Here is a 19,623-nt window from a genome sequence, read left to right on the forward strand (position 1 = left end):
AAAAAAAAGAAGTCATTTGTGACCTTAAGACTGTTTTTCAAGAAGTTTTCTTCCTTCCTTCCTTCCTTCCTTCCTTCCTTCCATCTCTATGCCCAATGTGGTGCTTGAACTTACGACTCCAAGATCAAGAGTTGCATGCTCTACCAACTGAGCCAGCAAGGCACCCAAGACTATTTTTCAACATGATACTGGTATTTTGAGAAGGGTAATTCTTTTTTTCTTTCTTTTAAAAAAAATTTTTTTTTTACATTAATTTATTTTTGAGACACAGAGCACAAATGGGGGAGGGGCAGACAGAGAATGAGACACCAAATCCAAAGCAGGCTCCAGGCCCCAAGCTGTCAGCACAGAGCCCAACATGGGGTTTGAACCCACAAACTGTGAGATCATGAGCTGAGCCGAAGTCAGATGCCCAACCGACTGAGCCACTCAGGTGCCCCTCTTTTTTTCTTTTAATAATTTTTTTAAAGTTTATTTATTTATTATTGAGAGCACAAGCTGGGGAGAGGCAGAGGGACAGAGAGCTATCAGCACAGAGCCCGAGGCGGGGCTTGAACCCACAGACTGTGAAATCATGACCTGAGCCAAAGTCAGATACTTAACTGACTGAGCCACCCAGGCACTCCAAGGAGGATAATGCTTAAAGGTGAGGGACTGTCCTACACATTGCATATGTTAGGTATACTTGATCCCTGATAACTAAACAGCAGTGGCATTCTTCAGCCTTAAGTCATAACCACGAATATACAAATCAAAACCAAGAAGTACTGCCACATAGCTCCAAATGCCCCCTAGAGAATAATTAGCACTATCTCTTCATGAACCACTGCATTAGAAAACTGTATTTTGGTGATATTATGGGGGCAGATGACAGTAACCTGGAATGAAACCAGTGAGGTGCCAGAGACAAGGCTTACTGGAAGTTTAGCTGAACTGAGGAATGGGACAGTGTAGCAACTGGGATCAAGGAGGGGATGGGGTTTTTTGACATAGGATTCAGGCATGTTTTTAAAAAAGTGGATACAATCCAAATAAAAGGGAGAGTTTAAACACACAAAGAAAGGGGTAATTGTTAGTGTAAAGTAACTTAAGAGGTGGAAGGAAATCATGGGGAAAGGAAATAACCTTAGAGAAGCTTAATTCCTGTTTTGAAACAGGGACCTTAGGATGATGCAGTAGCGTCCCAGCTAATTTCTCTGGCTTCTTCCTTGCCATATAGACTATTCTTAACACAGTAGCTAGCATTACTTTTCTGCTTTTAACTCTCCAATGGCTTCCCATCTCACTCAGAATAAAAGCCAACCTTCTCACAATGGCCTGTTAGATCCTTTATGATCTGCCCCTTAATCACCCTCCTTTAACCTATTTGACTGCATTTCCTAAAACTTTTCCCTTCTGCAAAAAGGAATGAGAGGACCTGTCAGAAGTAGAAAGAAGTAATCACTCTCCCTCCACCCCCCCCCCCCCCCCCCCGCCCCCCGGCTTCCTTATTGTTCTTACACACCAATCTCCTGCCTCTAGACGTTTGCTTTTGCTGTTCCTCCTGCCAGGAATACTCCTCTCCAAACCGCCAAACAGCTTGCTCTCTCACCACCTTTGAGTCTTTGCTCAAATGTCATCTGCTCAATGACTACTCTATTGATTACTTCTTAATCAAGTCCTTCTTATAACCTTCCGCTCTTCTCCATAGTACTTACTACTTTGTAAATTGCCATACCACGTGTTTGTTTTATTCCCATCTTCCCCCACTAAAAGGTAAGCCGGTGAGGGGGAAGTAAAGATTTTTCTTTGTATGGCTCATTGATGTATCCCCAGCACATAGTGGGTACTCAGTAAGTTGTTAAGTAGGGAGGATGAGTGTAGGTAGATTTGCAAATTTGGAAAGATAAAATTTCTATTTGATGACTTCAGTTTGGGAGGAAAGTGATGATGTGATCTTCTGAGAGTGTCGGGGAGGTAGTAAAGTGAGGGGGGTAGATTTGAGGAGAGTGGAAGTTTGAAAACCTGGTTAAAAGTTGAAGAGATGGGGCGCCTGGGTGGCTCAGTCGGTTAAGCGGCCGACTTCGGCTCAGGTCATGATCTCACGGTCCGTGAGTTCGAGCCCCGCGTCGGGCTCTGTGCTGACAGCTCAGAACCTGGAGCCTGTTTCCGATTCTGTGTCTCCCTCTCTCTCTGACCCTCCCCCGTTCATGCCCTGTCTCTCTCTGTCTCAAAAATAAATAAACATAAAAAAAATTAAAAAGAAAAGTTGAAGAGATATATAAATAGAAGATTGTCTAGATGTACTTAGGGTTCATTTGATTTGGGTGATTATGAAATTTTAGTGGAATCAGACTGCTGTATTTTCCAATAGCCTTTGGCAGTGTGCAATTGCTCAGATGTTTGGTCTAATTCAGGCCGCAGTTCTGCCAGACAGAGTCAAAGGGTTTAGGGTACAGTTCTCAGTCTTGGCTGTATTTTACCATCTATCACTTGGAAGGACTTTAAAAAGTGGCTAGTTTGTAAATTCAGACCTCACATGAGTAAATAAGGCCCTCTGGACCTGTTAACTATTTACACTATTATCTCTGCTTAAAAAGATACACCATTTACTAATATGGTGCTGTCCTGAAGATTTTTACTCCCCTTTTCTAAATACTGATTTTGGTTACAGCTTTCCTAGTTTTCCACATATTTGAATGAAAGCCTTACATCACAACTCTGAGAACTCAAATGGTTTCTTTTTAGTTATTTATTGCAGTTAAAATACAAACTCTCTTGGGGGCACCTGGGTGGCTCAGTTGATTAAGCGTCTGACTTCAGCTCAGGTCATGATCTTGCAGTCCGTGAGTTCGGGCCCCACATTGGGCTCTATGCAGACAGCTCAGAGCCTGGAGCCTGTTTCAGATTCTGTGTCTCCCTCTCTCTCTGCCCCTCCCCTGCTCATGCTCATGTTTCTGAAAAATGACTAAAACCTTAAAAAAAATTAAAAAAATATATATATATATATAAACTCTGTAAGAGCAGAAACTAAGTTAATTTGCTTAATACTGTGTTCCCAAGACATGATACACAGGTCAATGTTTTTGTTTTTTTTTAAATGAATGAATAATAACCACCAGCAGTAGGGCATGTATATGCCAGGTGCTGCTAAAGTATTTATGTAATTTCATTTACTTCTGACAAGCAGCCTTATACCCTATCAAGCCAATTTTAGAGACAAGGAAGCATAATCACTGAAATTTTAGTAATTTACCTGACGTCACACTGCTTGCTAGTCAGTGAATAATGTAGCCAGAGCTTTATGTCATTCTGATTCCAAAAGCCATGCTTTTAACCACTATACTATGCTGTATGGGAGGAAGGCAAGGACAGAGAAAATAGGTAAAAATTTCAGGGAATACATTCTTATTTTGTGAACCTTTAGAAATTCTAGCAAAACTGGGGCACCTGGGTGGCTAAGTTGGTTGAGCACCTGACCATTGATTTTGGCTCAGGTCATGGTCTCACAAGTTGTGAGACTGAACCCTGTGTCAGGCTCTGTGCTGGGTGTAGAGCCTGCTTAAGATTTTCTCTTCCTCTCCCTCTGCCCCTTTCCGGCTCTCTCCCTGTCTCTCTCAAATACTCCCGCCCCTTCAAAAAACAAAACTAAAAAAATAAATTCTAGCAAAACCTTTTTAAGTCACTTTTACAACTAGAGGCTTGAGGACTTCACTTTTTGACTCTCCTCCATGAATAGGATCACATTAAAATCATGGTCACCTACAGCCTAATGGGCCAATAGTTCTTCCTCTCTATTGGCTGATACGTTAATCTGTTGGTTGAAATATGGATCTTTTGTGCACATACAAACTTGCAATCTCTCAATAGAGAGGAATGTAAATAGTTTAAGATTTGTTATACATGTAAATTTTCAAATGTTATCTAATACAATATTTTATCCGGATTAGGAATAAGCCAGCTTTTCTCTATTTTATTTGTGACAGCCAGACTGGATCTTATAGCCACGTCTTTTCTTCTTAAGATTACAATACTTTGCTAGTTTCCTTTTTTAGTGTTTATTTATTTTGAGAAACAGTGAGCCCAAGCAGGGGAGGAGCAGAGAGAAAGGGAGAATGCCAAGCAGGCTCTATGCTGTCAGCACGGAGACCAATGTAGGGCTTGATTTCGTGACCATGAGATCATGACCCGAGCCGATTATCAAGAGTCAGATGCTCAACCAACTGAGCCACCCAGGCACCCCTTCTATTTCTTTTAGCGATTTTGTAGGTAAATATCCTTTCATTCAACATATTTTTCTGATGTCACAGAGATATCATTATAGTGGGGGACAACCAATAAACAAAATATGTATTATATGGCAAATAGTTAAAAAAAAAAAGAGGATGACAGAGAGAGAATGGTGGTGTGCCATAAACAGAGTCTTCAGAGGAAAGACCTTTCTAATTTTTTTTTTCAACGTTTTTTATTTATTTTTGGGACAGAGAGAGACAGAGCATGAACGGGGGAGGGGCAGAGAGAGAGGGAGACACAGAATCGGAAACAGGCTCCAGGCTCTGAGCCATCAGCCCAGAGCCTGACGCGGGGCTCGAACTCCCGGACCGCGAGATCGTGACCTGGCTGAAGTCGGACGCTTAACCGACTGCGCCACCCAGGCGCCCCAGGAAAGACCTTTCTAAAAGTGAAATAGTGTGAACCACTCAGGCGGCCCAAGTTTTTTTTTTAAATGATGGCAGCTATTAAAACATGTTTTTAAGTTGACAGGAATGAATCACTTAAAAGTGAAAAAATCGTAGACAATTCCAAGAGTTAAACAGAATTCAAGGCAAAGGTGGCCAAGTTTGCTCTTAGTAATTTTGACAGTTTATCCACAGTTACTGGAGTATAGCAGCATATTCAGATATAGAAAGGTTGGTAGATGCAATGGTGAGTAGCAGACAGCTGTTATTGATTTCTGATTTTTTTTTTCTATTTCCCTGGAGAGATTAGAAGCATGATAAGGATCTACTCAGGAGGAGTGGGATTAAGAAGTTAAACAGCTGTTTAAGAGAACAGGCGTAAACGTATTAGGGAAATCAGACTAAGGGTAAGGGGAGAACACAAGGAGCTCAATCCGCAGTTAGCAGGGCTGTGTTTTTCTCCAGCCAAGTTCAACTGCTCCTCAGCAAGCATACAGTGAATTAACCAGGACTGTGGATTAGAAAGATAAAATGGAAGAGAGAAGGAAAGGATTGAAGGTATTCACAAAGGGTTCATAACAATGGATAATGGAATCTAAAAATAGGCAAGGAATTTTTTAAAACATGGGTATAACATTTAGATGTACCTTTTGGTAAATAACTGATTCTTATTTTGTGAGGTAGTTCTATGAAGCCACTGTGAACACTGATCTGTTCCTAGGGGAAAACAGGGTTAGGTTCCAGAAACACTCTGGTCACATTTTCATCAGTTTCTATTTAAACATCTTATATTCATTATTGATTCCTTAACACTGAACTCATCACAGTCAAGAGCACAAATAAGAAGCCTGAAAGTTTATCTAGGGCCTGTGTTTTCTCCACAAGGCACATCACATTTTGTGCTTAGGGGTACTAGACAGCACTTTAGCACTACGCTTGGAGGGGCATTTAAAACAGCAAAACCAATAAAAAGCATGAAAAGTGCAAAAACCACAAAAGTATATATATTATGAAAAGTACATTTATTTACAATATGAGAGCTGAATTAATAAGGGAGTGCTATCTTGTTCAACACAGCTGGGAATGTTACACTGTTTACCACTGTGTGCATGCCCATGAATGCTATGCACACTGATTTGGTGGTTACAAATTTTTAGTGAGTAGGCAAATTTGCAAATATGGAATCTATGAATAATGAAAATTGTACATTGCCTTGTAGTTTCCTCCAGTTCGCGGCTTTTGATCAAACGGTATATGTCAAAGTTTCAGCACATGACTACCATCAAGAAATTAGTAATAATTTTTGCTGCCGGTTTTCAAAAACATTCTGCAAAGGATTTATATATTTGTGTGTACTCTACTAACCTGTATCTTCACTGCATTTTTACAAACGTGTTAGAAATTGCACGTAAGACTCTAGGTTTTAAATTTGTTTTCCCATTTCAGTCACTAGCAGTTTTGTTTTAGTTACCAATAGCTCACAAGGGGTATTAAGCTTTTACTGGTCCTCACAAAAGCAATAATCTTAACATCTGGCGGGGGGACTTGACAAATGAGGGTATGTAAGCATTTTTTCTTCAATCAATTGTGATTTCAGGGTCTCTTCCCCACTTCATTCCTTCTCTTTATTAGGCCCAGCAATAAGGATAATTGTTGGAAACCAAGTCAGCTACTTTTGGATACTGGTTTTTGGTGGGGTCTTGTTTTTTTCTGGTTTCCCGTTTTACCTTTCTCTTTTACGCAAATAAGTATATACTTCCTTTATGTTTATTACAATCTATTCGTTAAGTTAATGCTGCCTTATAAGAAATTCAGCGCAGGGGAAAAATCCCACCTGAATATCAGCCACTAACCACCCCACGCTTAATTTGGGGGGGTACACCTGACTTTTCCCCTCCCAATACGCCAATGTTGGCATTGCGCGGGTAGCGGTTTATAAAATTCAATTCGTAGCAACTCCATTTAGCACCCCCTATGCCTTTATTCACATGCAGAACGTTCGAATGAGTTTTCTTTCACCAAAGGACTTCAAGGACAAAGAAGAACTAGAAGAGAAAAATGGGAAATAAAGGTGAGGGTGGGGAAGACACTGCCGCGGACGGAAAATACTCAAGGATGAGGCGGGTAAGCCCTTTTCCCCTGGAACACATCCCGCTCCAGATCAGTTTCGGTTTTAATTCACTGCCCCGAGCCGCGCGCGCGCGCGCGCGCTCCCTCCTCGAACCGGGCACCTTCGCCTTACAGCCGCTGGGGCGCCCGGGTCCTCCCGCATTCTGTACGACACCCCGTAACGCCTGCGTCTTTCCTCGCCCGGCAAGCTCGCTTTCCTGCACGCCTCCGGGGGTGACACTTACTTCTAGCGCGTCGACGGGCGAGCTCCGCGCAGCCCCTGCCCACCGAAGGCCGGCCGCGCGCCCGGCTTCCGGTCTGAGGCAGGTGCCCAGGCCCGGGTTCCGGCTCCCGGGAGCCGGCCAAAGGGAGCAGCGGCACGCTCCCCACCTCCCCGAGGGCGGCTGCTGTCGTTGCCAACCGAGGAAGCTCCTTGGTAACCGTCCGCCCGCCGGTTAACCGGGGAGGGGGGGGGGTCCGACCACCCCGCCGGAGCCCGAAGGGGCGGGGGCCGGCGGCCGAAGAGCTCACTCAAGGGCACCCGCCCACCCCCGCGCCTCTGGGCGCACGCGCAGCAGCCGCAGACTCCTTTATTTAGTCCGCGATGGCTTCTCTCGCGCCCCACCGTCCTCCTCCCGAAGGCGGCTCCCTCCCCGCGCATCCCGGAGCCCCGGGGAACAGCCTCGAGCGGGTCCCCGAGCGGGACTATCCCTAAACTGGAACGGCAGCGGCCAGATTTGCGTGTGAGGAAAAGAAGCGGCAACCGGAAAGACCTGCCGGGTAGCGAGGAGGCGAGCCAGGCCTCAGAGGAAGAGGAAGGCCGGGGCGGGCCGAGGTTTGCCGAAGGCGGCGTTCCGGAGCCGCGCGGGGCGGGGAGGCAGGCTGAGGGTGGGAGAGGAGGGGCGCGGCGGAAACTGCCGAGGTTTTCCGAAGGCCGCGGCGTCCGAGTTGCCCGGATGTAGTTGGTGGAGCGGCAGCGGCGGCACCAGCGGCGGCGGCGGCGGCGGCGGCAGGAGGCGGAGGAGAAGGACCAGGCAGCGGCGGCGACGGGGGGAGGAGGGGAGGAGGCGGCGGAGCAGGAGGAGGAGAAGGCGGAGGAGGCGGTAGCTCTCCGCGGGGCTGAGCCGGACGCGTCTTCTTGCCCCCTCCCCCCGGTTCGCCGCTGCCGCCGTGTAGTTGGCGCCGCTGCCCGGGCTGAGAGTGAGCGTGGTGTCGGCGGAGGGAGATGGCCCGGGAACGCCGGCGCCACTAACGGGGAGGTGCTGAGAGTCGCCGAGGGCGCGCCGGGCCCTGGTGCCGGTGCTGCCGCCCGCCGCCTGCGCGCCCGCCCGCCCGCCTCTCGCGGCCGCTCTCCCCCTCCCCCGACACACACTCACAGGCCGGGCATTGATGGTAATGTATGCGAGGAAACAGCAGAGACTCAGTGATGGGTAAATTGTCTTTTCGTTTCGGGCCGGGCCGCAGCGCGGGCGGGGGGCGGTGGCGGCGGCGGCGGCGGCGCGGGGAGGGGGGGGGGCTGTTCCTCCTTATCTGGTGCTGGCCGAGCCGCCATTTTTGTTGTTAACCCTGATCCGGATCGGGCTGGGGAGGAGGAGCAGCCGCGCGAGCAGGCGAGGACTGAGTGAGTGTGGAGGCAGCGGAGGGCCGGGTTCGCAGCGTTTCGCCCTCGTTACCGCCTTTGAGTCGTGTGTGTGTGTGTGTGTATGTGTGTTCGTTGCCGGTACGTTTGGTAGGTCTCCCGCGGGGAGGGGCGCTGGGGGGGCACCCGTTTTCTTCCTCCCCGCCCGAGGTGTCTCATATCGCCGTCTCTCTTCCTGTTTTTCAGCTGTCACGACCGGAGGGGGGACTCGCAGCCTTACCAGGTACCAGCCGAGGCCGGGGTGGAGGGGTGGGTGGGGGGACGGAGGGGGAAGGGAGGAACTGCTACTCGAGCGCAGGCTTCAGAAGTCGCTACAGGCCCTTCGGTGCAACAAATCTGAAACTAGCACCGCGGGTCCCCTTAAAATTCGTGTTTGGTGCCATTAGCGCTCTCCAGCAACGTTGAGTGACTTATTTTGACAGGTGACTGGAGGAAGTTCAGGGTTTGTTTTTTCTTTTTCTTTCTTTTTTTCTTTTTTTTTTTTTTTGGAAAAATATTCCTAGCCAGGAAGGACCTGACTCGATTATTTCAGTGTGAAGGAATCGATGGGATGAGGTGATAGGTGACTTCTAAGCAGTATTTATTTATTGTATTTGGGCACTAGAAATAACGTAATGATATTTAAATTAGGAGGGCCTAGGAAGAAATGATTAATTGATCTGCAGCTCTTAGTATGTCCTAAACTATCTCCTCCCCGTTTGAATGGTTTTGGCGCAAGGAATTGCCTTACTAGTGAGAGATAGTGCTTTTCTCTTTGTACGAATTGAGATCTTTGGATACTTGGATAATTCATTCTAATATAGATGGCTCTAGGTATGTAAGGTTCCTTTTTGTTACTGCGGTTTCTGCATATCAAGTTTTTAAAAATTATAGAAGTGGGCCCTGTTTTGAGGGGGAAGAATCTCATAAACGGTAACTATCAGATGACACCAGAAGTAAATACATTCTGCTCAGTACATTTAATCGCTTAAAGGGGTTTCTAAGCTGATAGTTCTGTTACTGGCTAGCCGGAGTTGTTAAAGCTCAAGTTAAAAGCCTTAGGTCCCTTGAAGTGTAAAATCGTTGTTCATTACCTTTGGATAGTCAAGAGATTAAACTCTCTTGAATCTGCTCCTCTGAAACATTGTAATTACACACTGTGAAAGACTGGTCTATTATGGTTGTCTTAAATGTGTGTTAGAATAAAACTGAACCATTTTTCTGAGGGAGTTCCATTAAGTTATGTTAGGAAATAGGAAGTATTGACCAATGTTTTTATACCTTAAAATTATTTTTCCACACCTGCAAGAGTAGGTAAGTTAGTCCTGAAATGTTTTATTTGAATCAGAAAGCTGGAGAACCTGATGCTTTCTTTTTTTGTAGGTTTTCAGAAACCTGCTTTTGCTTATTTATGCCTATCAGTTGTAGAACACAAGATTACACTAGTATACAAGATCACAGACGATGGAACTAGTACATGAGTTTCTACTTTGGGCTAAACTTTGTAATTTGCAGAAAAACTTACTATGGAATTAATGTGCCAAGGTGTTTGGTTTCTGGTATTTACAGTGTATTTAATGAAGTGTTTTTTTGTTTCCTTTTTTGAACATGATTTGTATGAGGAGCCTTATCATAACTCTGGGGCATTTAAGTCTTGTCTGAATAACTTAGAGGCAGAATTGAAAATGGAAATTTTAATTTTATTGATAAAAGTTCACGAAACTGAAGTTAATACGCCATATGCTAAAATTGATTTGGTTTGTTGTTAAGTTTAAAGTTTCAATTCTTTCTCTCTTTTTTTGGGGGGGGTGATGTTTTACAGGCACTTAAGTATTCATCGAAGAGTCACCCCAGTAGTGGTGATCACAGACATGAAAAAATGCGAGACGCCGCAGATCCTTCACCACCAAATAAAATGTTGCGGAGATCTGATAGTCCTGAAAACAAATATAGTGACAGCACAGGTCACAGTAAGGCCAAAAATGTGCATATTCACAGAGTTAGAGAGAGGGATGGTGGTGAGTAGCTTTTTTAATGAAACTTCCACGTATATTTAACAATAGCTCTGTGTAAAACAATAGGTAGCAGTGATATTTCCAGCCTGTGGACATGACCATATGGTTGTGTCATTAAAATATTTTATTTCCATCAATTAATCCCTAAACAAGTCACTATAGAAGTAAGGTGCTGATCTGAGGAACATCTTAAAATGGATACCAATGTCATGTAATAAGAGAATGCCTTTATGAATATAATCTATCAAATGCTTTATTAATGATGAGAGAAATGCAGAACATTTTTCCAAGGAAGGAATTTTCACCTTTTCAAGTAAAGATTTCAGTTTATTTGGCTCAGTTTAACATTTTTATTGCTGCTTCATTTACTTTCATAAGGAGTTCAAATGTATTTCCTACTGATACATTATGAATTTAAAAGTTCAGTAGGGTTTTTGAGATAGTTTACAGGTTTAAAAAACCACTTGTGATTATAAAATTCTTACGGGTTTTTGTTGTAAGGATTTAAAATGTTACTTTCTGTATTCTCCAGGGTCTTATTAATGTAATTTCTATGCTGTGTTCATACAAATATTCAGCTTTTTAAAAGTATGCCTCATTTCTTTTGTATAGTGCTGTTACCCTTAAGTTACTACCTTACCTCATCTTAAGTTCGTTGTGGTAGGAGGCTAAGAAAAAGTAAATTCAATAACTTCAGATTTAATTTGCCCAGAATTTATCAAAAAATGCAATTTCATGTCTAAAGCATGTATTGAGCAACAAACCGATTTCACTAAGGTGATTAAAACATGGTTTTTTTCCCCACTATAAAATTTCTCAACAGGTAACATGTTTGATACACAAATATTCAACAGTGATTGTGCTTTTAGAAGCTACTAAGGAAACTCGAGTGCCATGTGGCTTTCTGCCTCTGACTGCCAACTACCTTCTCAATACTTCCTTTTAAAAAATATCCTGCATCTTGTCTTTTTTGCCTCTTGGGATGGAGAACTGCTTTGTTCAGTGTGCTCAGATAACTCGGAAACATGGGTCTCCTCTGTACATAGTTACTGGGTTGAGGAAATTAGCGATGGTCAGAAGATGGTCAGATTGTGTTGAGATGGAAGAATTTAGATGGTTATTGGATGGGAGGTGAATATAGTTCTGATGAACATAGCTGTAGTTCTGTGCTACTTATGCAGATAAACTATATTTTTGTTTGTAAGTAACCAGTAGCAGGTGGGTTTGGTTATTAAGTGTTAGAAGTTCTTTGATGGCAAAATTACTTAAACTATTAATATTTTTAATTTTGTGGGTAAATTTTCCCTAGTGTTATGTACAGTCTGAGATGATACCATTCTCAATCACTCTTATGTAGTGGATTTCATCTTAAACGTTAGCTCTTGGAAGGCAGGTACTGTTTGCATTGTACTGTGCTTTATTTTTCAAATTTTGGGGATTGTGACAAAATAGGATGTGGCACTTCATCTCCTTATGGATAAGTATCTTGGGTTCTCTTTTAGTGATTGTGATCTGGTTTAATGTATCATCAATTTCTAAATCCAGGAAGAAGTCAGTTTAGGTACTCTAGGAAAGTTCTGTAAATGCTTTCAAACATTTATAGTTAACTGTACCTGATAATTCCTTTATAGGTGAAATAATCCCAAGACCATTCTGTTACTTATTCAACAAACATGGGGCAACAATTGTGTTGTATTCCTGGAAGTAAAGATAAAATGTGATCCTGTCCTGGAAACAAGTTTGGAAGACTGACTCTTGTCAGCTAGTGGTGGTTTTAGCTTAACTGCTTACTTTCTCTGTACTCCTTTTTGTCTTCATTTTTATTTTAATTTTATTTCTTATATGAATTCCAGATACCTTTTCTAGGCTTTTAGTTTTCTTTGCATCTGTTTGCTGATTCTTCCATTTGTAAGAAACTTCCTTGTTTTTCTGATAGTCATTTGCCGAGTTAGGCCCCACTTTCTGATTTGCTTTTTAGCTGCTTATCTGTCTTCCTCTGGAGACTTTAACTAATAGAAGCTCTGTTCTGAAGTTTGGAGTGCAGATTTAGTGTCCATTCTTTTAAAGACATGAAGTCATTTTCTCATTTTAATACTTATTTTGTCATTATACATTGACTCCAGGTGTTTGCCTTGATTGCTGATACGTGTTTGAAATGGAGTTTTTCAAAGTGTATAAGTATCATCTTATTACAAACATTTGTATCTTTTTAGATTTTAACTTTTAAATATACATTTATGTATAGATATCTGTACATAGATAGGTATTTGTCTATTTAAACGCAAAGCCATTACCCAAAGTCAGATGGAAGTGAGTTGGGTTCTCTGCCCATGTGTTAAGAAACAACTTGATATAAGAACGGGTTACTACATTGTTTATTGATTTAATATCAGATGTGTTTTCATTTTAGTGTTTTAAAAAAATCTAATGAGTTTAGTAAATACCTAATAACGTAAAAGCCTATGTGCTATGCTTTGTAACTTGCATCTTACAAAACAAACGGATGTGAAACTTACAAAATGTGTTTGTTTTTTTTCCGAGATTGGATTTTACTGGCATCTATCCACATCGCAACATATTTTTTACAGTAATTACTAGATGTCTTCTATAGCACCTTGGATTTCCTTGAAAAGTGCCAGTTCAGATGTATAAAATGACTTTAAGTAATTTACCATGAAAAGTAAGAAAGCAATTATTGAGAAGGATTGTCTATCGGATTGTTTGTCCTAGAAATCCTTAGCTAAAAGACTGACTGCAACATAATATGTGCAGTTAAGAGTTAAATTTTGTCCTTTAGGATTTATTAAAGGGAATGTGGTTTATTGTAAGTAAAGGGAAGTTCTGTGAGAGTATAATATTTTAACTTCGTGAATCAAGCTATTTTTTATGTATTCTGTGATTTATTTGCAAAGCAGTCTTTTGTTTAAAATGTTTTGTTTAAAAATAACCAAAAACAAGAATCTTAAGGTTTTTTTTTTGTTTTTGTTTGTTTTTTTTTTATAGCTTAGACATGTTTTAAAAGTGCAGCTGACATCCAGACCTTAGAAGTATGAGCATACAATTCAGGTTAAATTTGTATTTTCGTGGAATTTTAAAAACACTTTCTGTTTGGTTATGAAAGTATTTTTTCTGGAGAACGAGTTTCAAATGATTTGTTTACCAAGTAACTAAATTTAAGAATGATGATAATACAGATGAGTTTAGGAGGGAAAGGTATCTTTACAAGGATTCTGGAAAGCTGTTCCACAAAACTTCAGCCTCGTGGGAGTTGTTCCATTTTTTCATACTATTCCTCTCAGAATTAACTGTTAAGAAACTTACAAGATACATTTGGAATACTTTTTAGAAACCTCTTTTCTGGGGAGACAGCTCAATTGACTGATAGCAGAATAATCTTTATTGGTTTTCTGATTTGTTGGACTTCATTGAATTTGCATAGCTTTTTAGTTAGCATTCAAGTATCTTTTGAGTACAAAGTAAAGTACCCTTAGTGGTTTAGTAATTATTGTTCTAAAGATTTTAAAGTTTTTAGCTGCATAGTGAAAGCTTTTATCTTGTTTTGTCATTTAGCTATATATTTGGAGATATTCAGAAATGTATTTTCATCTAATTTTCAAACGAAGGATACTTTAACATTTGAAATTGTTCAGTAGAAACTATTTGGGGATAATGGGTACTTTTATAGTTTTTAAAATATACTTTAGTAACGTTTGAAGCTTTTCATGTTGGATGATAGACTGGTACTTGTGTAATATGGCCTTATAGTTACTCAGATAACTTTGTTTTGAATAGAAAGGAAGTATGCTTTGCATTTATAATGCTAGAAAGTATTATAGAAATAAACAGTTTAATTTGATCCTCATGTTGCTCTTGGGAGGTAGAACAGCTAGCATCCCTGTTTTACAGTTCTACAAATGAGGGAAAATTTACTTGTATAAAATTGAATAGTGGACTCTAGAAATTGGTCCTCTATACTCTGGTAGATTGTTCACACTCTCAGATGAAACATTTAAGCATATTGAAAGCTTATTTGGTGGGTGTTTACTATAGCACAAATTAATTTAAAGTCAGTTTGCTTATATCCTCTTAATGCTTTCACCCAGCATCCCCTGTGGTTACATCATACCTAATTTAGTACATTATCAAAACCATGACATTGACATTGGTACAATATATGTGTGTAGTTCTAGACCAAGTTATCAAGTCAGTGTTTTAGTTTTAGAAAGAGTTTTAATGTGAAAGTTGACCAGAGTTTTTGCTTTGATATTTAAAGGCTGTCTTGATTGAACAAAATGTTTTTTAGTTGTGTAAGATATATTTAAAGTTTTTGGTGTAACATATTTAGGATTTTTGGTCCATAATTCACAGGAAACTTATTCTAGATTGTCTCTGTTAAGCATCTGCTTCTTCTGTTGTGCAGAATGGTTGTGGTGTATGTAGTTTATCATGTTATGCTTGAAAGAGTAAAGATAACAATGAGCTGGGGCATCTTTACAGGGTTTCTGTAAGTGGGACTCACATTCTATAAGTGGGACTATTCCGCTTCTGGGATTCTGTCCTAAGAACTGGAGATAACTCTTTGTTAACCATTTCAAAACCAGTTACTTAGGTCTTGCAAATGTATCCTAAGAAGAGTCTCCTTTCCATTTATGATTTATGTGATAAATCATAATTTTGAAAGCTCTTTTACATTGTTTCTCATCTCATTCTTTAACAACTCTGAAACAGGCTGATGGGGATTATTCCTGTTTAAGTGGTTGTTCTTAGAAATATAATTTGAAGATCAAGCTAAGGTTTCATATAGTGCTAAAAACTTGCTTTCCAGTTTCAATAATTAATAGTAGCCTAAATACTTCACTTGGATTGCACTTATAACCACTTTTTAGTAGTTAAAATGCAACCATTATACTCCTAGCTACTATCTTCTCTTACCGGGACTGTGTAAGAGCCTGCTGAATGGTGTTCTTTTTGCTTCACACAATCATTTCCCCCCACAGTCCAGAGTGGTCCACTAAAATACTGATCAGTTCACATCACTCCTGCTCAGAACCCTCCAGTGACTCTCTGTTACTTACAAGGCCTATATGAAAATACTCTGTGTAATCTGGTGTCTGAGTTTCTTCAGCCTCTTCACCTACCACTCTTTCCCCTTGTTTGTGCTTCTCCATTCTGGCCTTACAGGAAGAAGTTCGTTCTTATCTCAAGGATACTGCATGTTATGCTCCTCCTCTCTGGGACGTTCATCTTTCTGTATGTCCTCCTGGTGCGCTTTCACTGAATAATGTGCTTAAATGGCACCCTCTCCCAGAGGCCTTCCCTAGTGTTTGTTCCTGGTCGCTCTGAAACAGCCATCCCCAGCACTGTTTATCCTTTTCATTGCTTTGTTCCTTGCTCGTATTTAACATGACTTGATGTTATTTATTTATAGTCATTCTGCTATAACATGACATGTGTTCCTGAAAGGTTTCATGCTATCTATGCAAAATAGCACCACAGGACCTACGGGAAAAATGTGGTTAGGGGCACATTAAAAAGATAGAAATATAACAAATCCTAGCATAACATTAAATGGTTAAGGAGTCCATTAATAGTGCAGTACATATGGTACTTTGACAAAGACCTGGAGTTAGCTTGTGGAAGTGGGCATCTTTTGAAAGGGTTGCAGATTGTGAGTTATTGTGAATTGATGGGAAGAGGGTTACCTGAAATAACCCTCGTAAAGTTGTAACACAAATTGTGAATGGATAAGAAAGACTCCTACTGGCAGGATGAACCGAGGTAGCTGGCAGATGTTTGGGGTATGCTTGTGAATTCCTGTGTAGCTTGGTTCAGCTGGGTGCAGTTAGTGTTTTTTCGTAGGTGAAACCACTCAGAAGTGGTAAATTTGTTATGCCCAAATAATTTCCTGATTTATCAATAGTGCTGGGACAAATTTGTGTTTTCAAAATAAGTGTTAATAGCAGAACTAACTGTATTTTAGTTTATTTTTGCTTATCTTCTGTGGAATACGCTCTAGAACAGAGAGTGAGTTTGTTTTGTTAACTTGTATTCCTATTGCTTAGAACAGTGCCTGACACCTTATAACATTTCAGTAAATGGGTAGATAGAATAGTAGTGGGATTGTCAGTATAATTTAAGGGAAATGAATATTCCAGTTTTCTGAAACAGTGCTTCTTAAACTTCAATGTGTATAGTAATCACCTTGGGATCTTGCTAAAATACATATTCTAGTTAAGTAGTGCTGGGGTTGGTTCCAAGGCTCTGTCTTTTTAACAAGATCCCACATGATGCCCCTGTTGCTGGCTGCGTGTGAGTAATGGATCTACAGCAGCTCTGTCCAGTGGAAGAAGATTGTGAGCCACAAATGCAAATCCCACGTATAGTTTTCTAATAGTCATAATGAAGTAAAAGTAAAGTACGATTAATTTTAATATATTTTATAAACTAATTTGTCCAGAATATTACTATTTCAACATGTACTTGATATTTTAAAAACACTTAAGATTCTTTACATTCCTATTTTTGTGTGAAGTCTTTGAAATGCAGTATTTTACACCTGTAGCACATTTCAGTTTGGACTAGCCACATTTCATGTGCTTACTTGCCACATGTGATTATTGGCTACTGAATTGGACAACACATATTCTCCATATTCTGAAGAATATGATCATTCTGTTGAATGATCTAGCTTCACATACTCCTATTTCTCTAAAGAAATTTTTCTTGTTTTTTAATTTTTTTTTTTTTAACGTTTATTTATTTTTGAGACCGAGAGAGACAGCATGAACAGGGGAGGGGCAGAGAGAGAGGGAGACACAGAATCTGAAACAGGCTCCAGGCTCTGAGCTGTCAGCACAGAGCCCGACGCGGGGCTCGAACTCACGGACTGTGAGATCATGACCTGAGCCGAAGTCGGCCGCTTAACCGACCAAGCCACCCAGGCGCCCCACGAAAGAAATTTTTCATATGCCTGATGATTGAAATATCACGTAAAATGCAAGGTATGGTTAGAGTTGATGAATCCTTGAGCCATAGAGTGCTCCTGTACTAAAATTTTTCTCTGTTAGGACCCGTTTGTGATAGAAGAATTAGGAAATGTGGAGAATGAGGAAAAATAAAATTGCCTTAAGTGCTGTCACTTGGAGTTAATCAGTTTTCACAGTATACATTTTTATGTCGTAAAATATCAGTAGGGTTCCACAGGTAGCTTTTCCAGAATTTTTATTAAAATGGTTTCATATTCCGTATTCTGTTACGCCCTTTTTGGGGGCTTGTATTTAAGATTTGTGTAGTGGATTCAGTGGACACTTGGTGTTGATGGTATCAGTCTCAGAGGACTGATCAGGAATGCTTTTTAGTTCTTAGAGAATATGCATATTTATCTTTTATCCTTCCCTAATAGATTGAAGTCTTCTTTCAGTTAGATTAGTGTTTTTAAGTCTAGGCTCTGATACTTGTAGCTAGGTGATGTTAGGCACACTACATACTCTGAATTTTTGTGTCCTGTTCCCCTAGGATTGTTGTGCCTATTATGTATCTAAAACACTTCCAAGCAGTTAGGTGAGTGCCTTGACTGTGGCACCCTAAATGATTAGGTTTACTCGTATTCCTGTCACTAAGTTAGTGGTAGATCAGCAGGTGTAGGTCTCAGGCTACTGCTTTCTTTAGAGTCAGGAAGGAAAATACTAGATATTTTAGTTGCCGACTGAGGAGCCTGGCAAGTGAGAGCCGTGTCGGGGGTGGGGCGACACGACACGGCAGTTCTAACTTGGTACCTGCTCCTACCCAGGACTTTGCAGTTTAAGGTTTTTAGGATAGATGTAAGGATAATTTCCCTCAGATGTGGCTGCTTATTAGAATCACCTGAGAAACTTAAAGCTACAAGTTCCTTGACTGCCTCTGAATTACTATAAATCAGAGCAGTTTCTAGGATGTAGCCTAGAAAACTGAATTTTTAAATAAACATGAATTTAATTTATTTATAAAGTGCAGGTCTAGAGAGAGTACATGTAAGAGGAGGAGGAACTCTGAGCGAGATTCAGGAATCTAGAAGTTAGAGTGGTTATTTGCCAAATCATAACATTAACGTGTTACCTTGAGTTTTAAAGAATTTTCTTCTCTTTAATCTTTCCTAATTTATAAATAGTACAATTTCTTTGTAGTTATACGTTAAATACCTAACCTAGTGTTCTGTGGCACATACATCTGATGCCCTACTGTAGAATTCGTGCTGGACGATAGACAAGTTTCTAACCAGTATCAGTGACTGGGCAGGCTGCTAAGCTACTGGGGTGGTACCAGGAGCCACTGTCACTGCGTGAGGTAAAACTGTCCTTGATGCTCCATGTCCTCTGCCGCCACCCACCCACCCACACCGTCCCTGTGTGCGTTCACATTGTCGTGAGACCGTTGAATGGTGAACTTCCTTTAGTTTTTGTTTGAGAAACAGGTTTCGCCTGTTGGCGTACTCTGGCTGACTTCAGGTGTTCATAAACCGTTTTCTTAAAATTGACTTTTGGGAATAAGTGCATTTTAAAAGAAACTTAGGATCTGAGTGTGGCTGGTATATTTACTTAGTGTTAGTCTTTTGTTTAATCTTTCATTACTTTTGAATCGTGTGACAGTATACCAGAAGAGCGTGACATATGTTGGCTTCTTCTGAAAGATTCTGACCTGTGCTGTCTGAATAGAGTTAGTTGTTTTTGGTAGCCAAAATGCAACGCTAGCAAAATGCGGTATTTTGAAATACTTTGGCTCATATGAGGGAGAGGATCATGGTAAAGTTTCTTCACCTAATATACTGCCTGTTGCCTTTTCTGTGGTGGTTTGGTCCAATTTCTTTTATGCCGTTTTTTTGGTTTCCTCTCAGGGTTTTAAAGCATTTGTATATATAGTATTGTATGCATAAATATCCGAGTCTCATTTATCATGGGACGTTTAAACTATTAAAAATGTTAAAGTCACAAAGCAGAGCTATACTTTGTAAACCTTAATTTTATATTTTTGTATAATTATGATAGTTCCTCTTTTATAGAACTGCTAAATGTCAATGTTGATTATTTTGGAGAAAGAGGAAAAAGTGCTTAGCCCCTGAGTCTCCCCTTTGATTTGGGCCAGTTTTATTACTACCTTGAAAAGGAGTGGGTGAGTCCCTGACACTGACTCATAATTTTGGGATGTTCTTGATGTCTTGGGAAGAACAGGTTTCAGAATGCAGCAGTCA

At 40.9% G+C, this 19,623-nt stretch overlaps 1 protein-coding gene across 18 annotated transcripts in view; it reads left to right on the forward strand.

Annotated features, from left to right (window-relative positions):
• Positions 1–7,095: 7,095 nt before the first annotated feature.
• WAC (WW domain containing adaptor with coiled-coil) overlaps positions 7,096–19,623 on the forward strand; it is a 90,183-nt gene continuing 77,655 nt past the window's right edge. For 3 of the 18 annotated variants that reach the window (XM_043562237.1, XM_043562239.1, XM_043562251.1), the window contains exons 1-3: positions 8,090–8,197; positions 8,593–8,629; positions 10,208–10,403. In XM_043562237.1, the coding sequence (XP_043418172.1) occupies positions 8,157–8,197; positions 8,593–8,629; positions 10,208–10,403 (274 nt within the window). In that variant the 5' untranslated portion in view covers positions 8,090–8,156. Of the gene's footprint in view, positions 7,204–7,494; positions 7,603–8,058; positions 8,198–8,291; positions 8,389–8,592; positions 8,630–10,189; positions 10,404–19,623 lie in introns of those variants that run through there. The other 15 variants (XM_043562244.1, XM_043562254.1, XM_043562249.1 and 12 more) reach the window with 12 other exon arrangements.

Source organism: Prionailurus bengalensis, chromosome B4 (genome assembly GCF_016509475.1).
Source record: "Prionailurus bengalensis isolate Pbe53 chromosome B4, Fcat_Pben_1.1_paternal_pri, whole genome shotgun sequence".
Taxonomy (NCBI): Eukaryota; Metazoa; Chordata; class Mammalia; order Carnivora; family Felidae; genus Prionailurus; species Prionailurus bengalensis.